The sequence below is a fragment of the Vigna radiata genome, unplaced genomic scaffold, assembly GCF_000741045.1.
Source record: "Vigna radiata var. radiata cultivar VC1973A unplaced genomic scaffold, Vradiata_ver6 scaffold_405, whole genome shotgun sequence".
In the NCBI taxonomy this organism is placed as follows: Eukaryota; Viridiplantae; Streptophyta; class Magnoliopsida; order Fabales; family Fabaceae; genus Vigna; species Vigna radiata.
The window spans coordinates 105,540-115,613 of record NW_014541817.1 but is presented as its reverse complement, the minus strand read 5'-3'; the positions used below and the strand labels follow the sequence as shown (position 1 = coordinate 115,613).

The 10,074-nt window shown below is 31.8% G+C and overlaps 3 protein-coding genes across 3 annotated transcripts; all 3 read right to left on the bottom strand.

The window, feature by feature from the left end:
• Nucleotides 1-3,137: 3,137 nt before the first annotated feature.
• On the bottom strand, nt 3,138-4,508 carry LOC106778377. Its single transcript, XM_022776173.1, has 3 exons — nt 4,420-4,508; nt 4,149-4,256; nt 3,138-4,025 (listed from the first exon to the last, which is right to left on the bottom strand). The coding sequence occupies exons 1-3, from the start codon at nt 4,465-4,467 to the stop codon at nt 3,366-3,368; spliced, it is 816 nt and encodes a 271-aa protein (XP_022631894.1). The 5' UTR covers nt 4,468-4,508; the 3' UTR covers nt 3,138-3,365.
• Nucleotides 4,475-5,909, bottom strand: LOC111240492. The gene is made up of 5 exons (XM_022776175.1): nt 5,684-5,909; nt 5,415-5,615; nt 5,052-5,330; nt 4,819-4,925; nt 4,475-4,538 (listed from the first exon to the last, which is right to left on the bottom strand). The coding sequence occupies exons 1-5, from the start codon at nt 5,879-5,881 to the stop codon at nt 4,475-4,477; spliced, it is 849 nt and encodes a 282-aa protein (XP_022631896.1). The 5' UTR covers nt 5,882-5,909.
• Nucleotides 5,910-9,594: 3,685 nt separating this feature from the next.
• Nucleotides 9,595-10,074, bottom strand: LOC106778375. Its single transcript, XM_022776174.1, has one exon. The coding sequence runs from the start codon at nt 10,072-10,074 to the stop codon at nt 9,595-9,597; it is 480 nt and encodes a 159-aa protein (XP_022631895.1).

Sequence of the window (10,074 nt, the reverse complement as noted above, 5' to 3'; positions counted from 1 at the left end):
AAAACATGCTAAGGAGAAAGATATCAGTGAAGAAGACAGTGTTAGTGAAGATAGAACTTCAGCTAGGCGACGTCTTTATCCACCAGGCAGGATCATGCATATGATCACTTCAGAGATGTCTGAAAATTCGAACTCAAACCACAGTGATGCTGATGACGAACATGTCTTCTTATATCAAACCCCTANACAGCTGTATGGAAAACTCAGATTTTCAACAGGAATGACGCGGGATCATTCCACGAAAAAGTATCTGAAGAAGTTGCAACAATTAATCAATAAACTAGAGAAAGAGTGATTCAAATATTGTGTGGAGCCTTAGAATTAAAATTAATCCTCTTGATTCTAATTCTCAAGTCTGTTTATTATGGGTATATATTAATTGTGATGGTTGAATACGTAACGTATACTGTAATAGGTGTTTAGGAGTTTGTTATGATAACTCTTTGAAGTTAATTTCTGTTATGTTAAAAAATAAGAGTTGTACTTGTTTCTTTGAGTTCTATTTATGAATCATCTAATAAAGTTTTCATGTTCCTGTAACATATGTTTTCTTTTCTTTTAAGCTCTCATAAAGAAAAAAAATGGTAGAGTTTTTATTTTAAGGATATGTTAGCCGAGAGAAACCATAATATACAAAAGCAGATAAGTTGTGTGTGTGTGTGGCATCATTCACAAGTTATAATTGGGTTAAAAAGGTGTTACACGTTTTATTGTACCAATGTTTGTGGGACAATTTTGGCCTCTCACCGAGGATGCTTTTATAGGTGTAGGAACACTGAGAATTGAAACTTAATTTAGCACAAGAACACAGTAGTGTGTTGCAAACTGGTGATAAATCTGTCGTGCTGGTTTTTTGTAAAAGGGTCGAGAATGTCTCGTATATATGAGTATACATGTTCTTTTGCTGATAGAAAATGTGGGGTTGCACTTTATAATGTGTTGTAAGATAACAATGCTATCAACTATCTTACATTGAAAAAACGAAGTTTTTTAAAGGGCCTCAACATGACGATGCTGGGACAAAACAAGCTCTGTAAAGTGCCTGGAAAATGTATGATTAACAATTTGAAGATAGGGGATTAATGAGGTGAACATCATACGATGAGATAAATCTACAGTTGCTCGTGACACAGTCTATGAGATAGCCACTGTAATGCATGGTATAAAGCTAGAAAAAGATGAGATCAAGGTCACAGGATGAAGTTGTTGTATCAGATACCTTTGTTCTTGTGCCTATATAAGAGTTTATTACTGTGGCACATGTAACATTCCTAATTTTGATATGATATGTGAAAAGGGTGGCAAAATTCGTTCTTGAAAAGATCGAGGTTAAATTGGAAAATTTATCAAAGGAAATCTTATTACCTTTTAAATAAAGTGTATATAAAAAAATTTCAAAAATGGATTGGTCTCTATCAACGACAAAATTTGATAATTTTAATGAAATTTAATTTAATATATCTTCAAACATAATTGTCCAAATCTCAGTTACATAAGTAAATGTTATTTACAACTTACACATTACTCCAATAATTTCTAGAATATTAGAATAAAATTCCCTTCACGTTTCTCTTCTTTCAACCATTAGCTACTCATAAACAAAATCATCTACATTTCTACCTGAACTTTCGTATAACGTATCTTATGCAATCATTACACATACACATACATATGATGTTGTCTGGAAGATCTACTGCTACAATTAAAAAACTTACATGGATGACCCTTAAGGTTTGGTATTTTAGTCCATACTTTGTTATATTTTGTACCATTCTAGTGATGTTACTTAACATTTTATAATTATGATGATATATTGTAGTGTAATAGACAAATCGGGTCATATGAGTGTGGTTACTACATCATGTATTAGATGGTGACCACTATTCGTGCACATGTTACCAATGGATGGGAAACGATAATATCTTGGTTTGAATTTTATTTTCTCTATAGTTTAGATTTCATATACACTAATTGAAATCATTGTGTTTTATGCAGAGATTCAAGTTTACCACTTTAGTTCTAGAGAGGTCACTTAAACTCATAAGGAAAGCATTGACTAAATATCTAATTCAATTGTATAATAGTATGTAGTAGATATTAGGATACAGTAGTTTTAAGTTTATGCTTCTAAGTTGATTTATGCTTTGTACATTATTATTAGTTTAACTTTGTACATTGGATTGATTTATGTTTCTAAGTTGATTTAGGATTACATTGAATTGATTTATGCTTTTAAGAAGTTGATTTATGATTATATTGAATGAATTTATGTTTTTATATAATTTTTATTTAAAATATATGCTTCTGCATTGTTCTGGACTGTTTTGGTTGTTAAATAAATGCATGTCTGTTTCTGCAGTTAGGAATGTTGTAGAAACATACTTGTTCTTAAAAATAACAAGGGAATATGCCTCGATTGTAACCATAACCGAGACAGAAAGTCCTTTATGGCATCGGTTCAGGCCACAGCTGAAGCGTAAAGTCATTCGAAAAAGCAAAGAAAAAAAAACACTTTACTGTCTCGGTTCAGGTCCTAACCGAGACACTAGAATTCGAGATACTACCTTGGTTCAGAAGGAACTTCGAGGTGTAAAGTCATTCGAAAATAAAAATAAAAAAAAAGTAAAAACCCTACTGTTTCGGTTACCTTTCAATCGAGACAAAATTCTACTCCTTTTTTCTTCCGAGACAAAAAGAGGTAGACTTTTTGCCTCACCCGTATATGTCTTGGTTCAAAAATCGCTGTTTATGGGCGAAAATAATTGTTGTTATTTTCCTTTACTGCACTAGTGGATATAACACCGCACAAATATTTAGCAAGTGGTGAAATGTTTTAAATGAAAAAAAAATGCTTAAAAAATATATACTTAATCTTAAGATCGGAATTAATTGACTTTCTTTTCACCACTTTCAACATAGAAGAAAACATGAAAGATAAAATATATAATAAGTCAAACAATGTAGAATTTCAAAACTGATATTCGGTCAATCAAACAATAAAAGAAAGTAAAATAATGACTCGGTATAGAAGATTCAGGAAGAACAAGCTATAGAAATTTATGAAGCTCCACCAATTAGTAACAATATCAGAATGGACAGAATGTATAATCTGTTTAAGCGTTGAGAGTTCGCTTTCTTAGAAACCAATTGTTTAGCGATGAACAGAACCGCTGGAAAATTTGGAAAAACCATTCAGTTATTTCTCATACTGGAAAAACATAAGTATCACGAACCTCACCAGCCAACAAACTTACACATAAAAGTGTCAGAATAAGACTTATTACAGCTGCAACACACTCAACAAAAACAAGCATAAAGAACCTAATTTAGCTTCTTGAACGTTTCACATCCATTTTTTTGGCTTATCATGCACCATAATGGGACTTCTCTTTCTCTAGTTGATTGATTAATTGTTGTAGCACCTTCAGATACCTTTTTGTTGAATGATCAAGTATCATCCTTATTGAAAGTCGGAGTTTTCCATACATCTCTCTGGGCGTTTCATACAAGACGACACGTTTCTCATCATCAGAATTTTCAGAAGAAGGTACAGGGACAAGATGCAAGATCCTTCCTGATGGATAAAGATGATGTTTAGCAGGCTTCTCTGATGTTGCCTCTGTACTACCTGCTCTTTCTTCAATACGAACACCCTCATATTTCATTTCTGCTTCTTTTTCCTTGCCACCATTAATGTTAGGATTATCATCCTCTTCCTCCACTTGAAGCTCCTTCAAATATTCATTCAATTCATCGGTAGCAGTGTTGTCAGTAGCAGAAATTTTTTGCTCCTCTTCTTCATCCAGGCCATCATTATCAGATCCTTCACTGGTGGATTTAGATCCGTCCTCCTCATCACTCGTAAACTCGGAGATTATTAACTCTTCACTCGCTTCATAACTTTTGTCTAATGATTCAGTGGCTTCAGCCATGTTTGCTGATTTAGAACTTGTCAATGCCGAAGTTTTCTCTTTTCGTGTCCAGCTTATCAGTGACCGAGTTCTTTGTTTACTATTCATCACAACCTTTAGGTATAAAGAAGGATCTCCATGTAAGATAATTACTATATAAGAAATCAGTATATAAAAATTGTATATGTTAAGATCATAACATAACCACAAATCATAAAGAAGGGAGGTTGAAGGTACCTCAGTGCCACGGGATACTGCACGATCCGCAATGGCTTTTGCAAATGGTACGCGAGATCCAATTGCGTTGTAAGCAGAAGTAATCAACTTTTTACGCTTAATCTTAACCTGTGAATCATGGAATCTGTATTATTGATTGTGGAATGACATAATAAAAGCCAACTTGATCTGATCAAATAACCAACCATTTCCTGACAGAAAACTTTATCAGAAGTTAAGCCATTAACGTAAAATATTGACAATGTAATGTTTAAAGAACTAATTTGAGCACCTCGTGAATGAAATCATGGACAGAAGAAGCTGACAATGTTGGCACCATGTCATCACTATTCACAATGGAAGTGATAAAGGGCTTCCCGAATTCCGCCATTTCCATTGACATACAGGCAGCTGCATCAAAAATTATATTTGTAAAACAACAGAAAAATCAACTAATTAATTAATTAAGAATCATAGATAAAAGACAGAAAAACTTATCTACGTGATATTTAATGTTGAAATATTATCCATCTCTTATAATTACTTCTTTAGTATCTTTAACGCTCATATTCTATCTGGTTAAACTAAAGATCGTGATGATTCAACTTTCACAAAAACCTATTGAAAATTTAACTCAATCATGACCAAAATAAAACTTTAGATATTCGGAGCAAAGAAGTGATATAATCACATGCCTGATCCAAAGGTGACACAAGTGCACGAAGCGAATTGTTTAATTTCTCTAAGCATGTATGTCAATAATGCAGCAGTACCACCACCAAGTGAGTGCCCAACGATCTATTAAATAAAGATTAGGTTCAGTTGCATGATTAAATAAAAACAATATATATAATTTCAGTTTATATATAAAGTAAAACTTTTATATAATCAATGTTCTTCCAAAAACCTAAGAGGCTGATATACCTTGACTTGGAAATCGGGGTAGTGACGAAGTTCATCCAGAAGTTTAGGAGTGCAGTGCTTTTTGATCCAACGAGCCGAAGCAACCATTCCACGGTGCCCATGTCCTGAAATCACGTTGTTCCTCTTCAGCTCACCATCACTGCAAACGAAATGATTGAAGGACACGGGAGCACCGATAACATCTGTCAACAAGTCTTTTCCTTCCTGAGTTCCACGGATGAACACAAACAAACATTTTGATTCTTTATCACGTATCACTGTGAAAGCAGGCTTCAGAATCTGCCAAAAAATAACTGTTAGGTAAACTGGCATTTGATATATTTGCCTCCTTTTCAAGCATAAAAAATTTGAAAAAGTATATACCCGAGCTCTTCTCTTCCTTAGGACAACATCTTCCTTGACGAATCCAGCAGCAAATAGAAAGGAACGAAAGCGTCTATTGCTGAAAAGCATGGTGCGTGTCAAGCATTTTTTGAGGTCATACAATTCCTTTAATAATTCGGGGTCTGTGAGTTGCACACAATCATCTCTTTCTTTACATTCGATTGCAAGTGTTTTCTTACCCTGTAAGAACCCAGGACATTAACTAATGAAGAAACCTTGAAAGAAAGGAATGTTGGAAATGGATGTACCTTTTCCATGATACCATGGATGATGGCTCTAGGTAAGTCTAAGAGGTCGGAGAGGTCCCATTTGCCGAGTGTCTCTGCATAACCGAACCTAATGGCTTCTGCTAAGGTGAAGACCATGTCCATGGATGTTTTGGGCGCCTCAGCTGGCCTTTTTTCAAGCTTCCCCGCAGCCTTCTTAATCGCTCTGGACAGTATCATCTTTTTGCACTGGAATGCAAACCAGAAGAAAGATCGGGAAAATGGAACTATGGAAACAACTCAGATTTCAGTTGCTTGGAGTCTAATGTGAGAAGGACTGTCAGCTTATATAAGACATGAGAAGGTAAGAATAATTATAAGCTCACATACATTTATTTTTATTTTATACATAACTTATATGATACAGCTTACATTGTATACACAGAAGTAATACCAAGAATAAATATGAGTAAATATGTGAGAACTTAGCCAAGAATAGAGTATCTTATCATTGTGAAATTATGTGTAATTTTGAATAGAATTTTATGGTTTTATCTGAAAACATTGTTATAATTGATTTATTTTTAGCACGATAAAAAATGCTTTTATTATAAATTTAATTTTGTTAATTTTATTTAAATAATGTTTTTTCAATTTAAATTTTTAAATAATTTTTTAAAATAAATTAAGTGTTTAAAAAGATAGTTTTTTTTCTTTTTCATAAATATAAATATAATAATTAATTACTAAACATGTAAATTATCTTGATTATTAATCAAGTTAAAAAATAATAAAATTAAAGTTTATTAAAAAAAATTATGTATTAAAAACTAAATATGTTTATATTTATTTCTTTTTTTAAATATATTTTTTTCATTTTTTTAAAATTAAAATATAACAATAAAAAATACGTTACTGAAAAATATATTAAATAAAATATTAAAATTAAACGCTTAATATCATTAAAAGTTAAAATAGTATATCATTATAGTCTAACAATAATAAATATGAATAAAAAAATTTAAATCAACTTAAAAACATAAAATCTGTCAAGCTATATATAGAGTGGAACTGATGTTGTCACCCTAATAAGAGAAATGAATGACATTATAGAAAATTAATATGAGAAATTAATGATGGTATAGAAAAATCAAAAGACTCCTAAATCAAAAGTGTGAATAGGTCAAAAGAACTTCAAAAGAGCATGGGGTTGAAAGTTTGATTTGAGATCATTTTTTTTAATACTAGTTATTAGAACTAATACATTTTTAATTAATTGGACAATATATAAATATTTACAATGATATTACGTGAAAATGAAAATCTAGAAGTAGTATTACTTAATTATGTGTAAAATTTATTAAACGAGATCATGTGGCATGCGTGGCGTGGATTTAGGCGGAAATAATGTTAAATGAAAGGTTTATCATAATATATAATTTGAAAACAGAATTTATCCAGGAAGCAGCTGTCATTTATAATTAACAATTTCCTCACAACTTAACGTGAGAAAACATGGCTTTTGAATAACATTTATGTTTGGTTGGAATCGAGATTTTTTTATCATATGCTAATCCTGCATCATTTGTTTTTCTTATTCATCTGCTAAATTGCTTTATTAATTCAATAAAATAAGTAATATAAAAGGAAAGTCTCATCAACTCTGCATTCTTCTCAAATTACAATAATTAGCAAAATTCATTGTCGCCAATTTGAGATGGTTGAATTTAACTTTCAAAAGAGAAAGTGCCAAAAGCATTGAATATATATAACAATTAAGTGTAAGAAGGATCCGTTCATTACGGTTGGCATATTTTAATCTTTGAAACATCGTAAAATCTAAAACAAGATTATAATTGGTTTGACTTCACCGTGGAAATTAAGGATGAGAAATAAGATATAATTGTTACATAAATTTACATGCACGTGGATATTGACATGAATAAAAAAGAAAAACTTGACCTACGATTGCACGGGATACAATGAGCAATAATACCATAACATACTTTTTTTTCTAATACAATTGGATTGGAAGTGGTGTTGTGACATGTTACTTACATTATCCGACAATTCAAATATATGGATTCGGTTTTGTTAGCGACAGGTTGTCAGGAATTGTGTATGTATATGTACGGTAGTTAAATAGTGTATTATGAATCTTGATTCAGATATGTAAGTAGATTATTGTCATTAATAAATGTCTACTTGTTTTTATTCAATATTTACATTTACCAATTAAGTATAATGGTATAGAGGACGGTCAATTTATTTTATGCCAATATTATATGCTAAGGAATTTTCAATGATGGGAAAACATAATGAAGCTTTTTTTAGAAAAAAATTGAAAAATGAATTTTAAATCTAATTTAATATTATAATATATATATATATATATATATATATATATATATATATATATATATATATATTTATCGATTAATTCATAATATATAAGTGGGTGTAAACCTTAGAACTAGATTTAGGCTATGTTCTTTTGTAGTCATTTGAGGGAGATGATTTTGGGGAGATGATTTAAATGAATTTGAGTGGATATGAGGGTAATTTTTTTGTTTTTTGTTTAGTGGATTTATAGGTAATTGAGAGTAAATTTAGAAGTAAAGTTTGTTAGAATTAGTGTAGGATTTGATTGATGTGATAGATAAAAAAAATTGTTTAATAAGTAAAAATTAAAGATTACCAAAATGTCTCTACCTATTAAAATAATATAAAATGATAATTGTTAATGTTATATTTAATTGTAAAAATATTTATAAAGAATAAAAAATTAATGTTAATTATTATTATTATTATTATTTTTTTTTATTATTATTATTATTATTTATTATTATTATTACTATTATTTTTATTATTATTTCATCCTAAAAATTATTTCAACAAATACATTGTATTTAAAAGGGTGAAATTGTAAATGCTGATAAATCTTCGCAAATCTCCGTTGAAAAATTGAAGTATCCTACAAATCCACGCTTTCAAATACACGCAAATCTTTAGAAGCGAATGCACATATAACATGAAATCCATCTTCACATTTCTTTGTACACAGTAAATTCCTTTCAAAAGAACAGAGACTTAAAGTTTATATGATATTTATTGTTTATTTGACATATTATTTTATCCACTATTGGATCACCCATTAATGTTTAATCTCCTGCTTATATATAAATTAATCTAGTAAATGTTAGTTTTGACAAAAGAAAAAAGAAAAGAAAATGAATAAAGAAAAGAAAATGAATAACAGGTGGCAACGTTAAGATCTACAAATACATGGCCGAATTTGTCACCCTCCGAATTCTATTTTTGGGCTATCATGTTGAAACGTTTCAAGAAGGCGTAACTCAAACTTGGGTGTTACTCCCTCCACCTCCCCATTTTCTTCTTTTACCTCCTCAATTTTTTTTAAATTTTTTTTATTACAAAAGTAACCTTTTTCTTTACTTTTTTATCGTTTTTTAACTTTTAACCCTCAACTCTACTTTACTTTCTGCTGACAGCCCACCTCCCCTCGGCGCCACCTCCCCTAAGCTTTACTCTCTGTTAGGACTTTATACTATGAACTACACCACACCATGTACTCTACATTCCTCTGTATTATATTAAACTAATATCTTTCTTCATTACCACCCATTTGTATTCCACATATGCCACTCCTACCCTTTACCACGCCATTCAACTTCTCACAATCATTTCTCTTCTCTGGCAGCCTCCATCAATGTCCCAAAACAAAACCCTGCTAATGTTTCCAATCATGAACCCACCACACCCATCTTCATCATTCACCACAATCAAAGGCACACCACCACTGTACTGAAAGCTACAGAAACTAAAGCTACAATCTTTTATTTGGTCACTTTATACACACCTAATCTTACATTAACCCAACTTCATCAACCAAAAGTACTTAATATGTACAGGAGCCTGCTACTCCTCCAGCCTCATTCATCATCCAATCTAAGATTGAGGATGCGACTCAATGCCTTCGTCGGCGAATCAAAGAGGTCTCTGACACATGGAGAATGTTTCCCACAAGGGGAGGAAGGGGCAGAACTAGCATGTAACTGCAATTCAATTTCAGGATAAGAACCAGGGAGATCAAGGGACACACTCCTCTTCGGCCTCACAGAAAATTTCGAAATAGGCAAGGAAGTGGGTGGTGGAGAATTCGAATATGTAGGCCCAGCCCAAAGTTCAGAAAGCAAAATGCCACTATCAAAAACATGTTTGCTGAAACTTTTCCCCTTTCCGCGATCGATGGGAACTGGGGCACTATTAGGAGTGGTTCTACAACGGGTTTTGTTAGTGTTTAAAGGAGCTATCGACGTTTTGGGGTGTTTAGTTAACGGTGAAGAGTGGGAATTGAGTGGGGTTGGTAGAATACCACACCCCGTTTGGAAAGTTCTGCAATTTATGCCCAT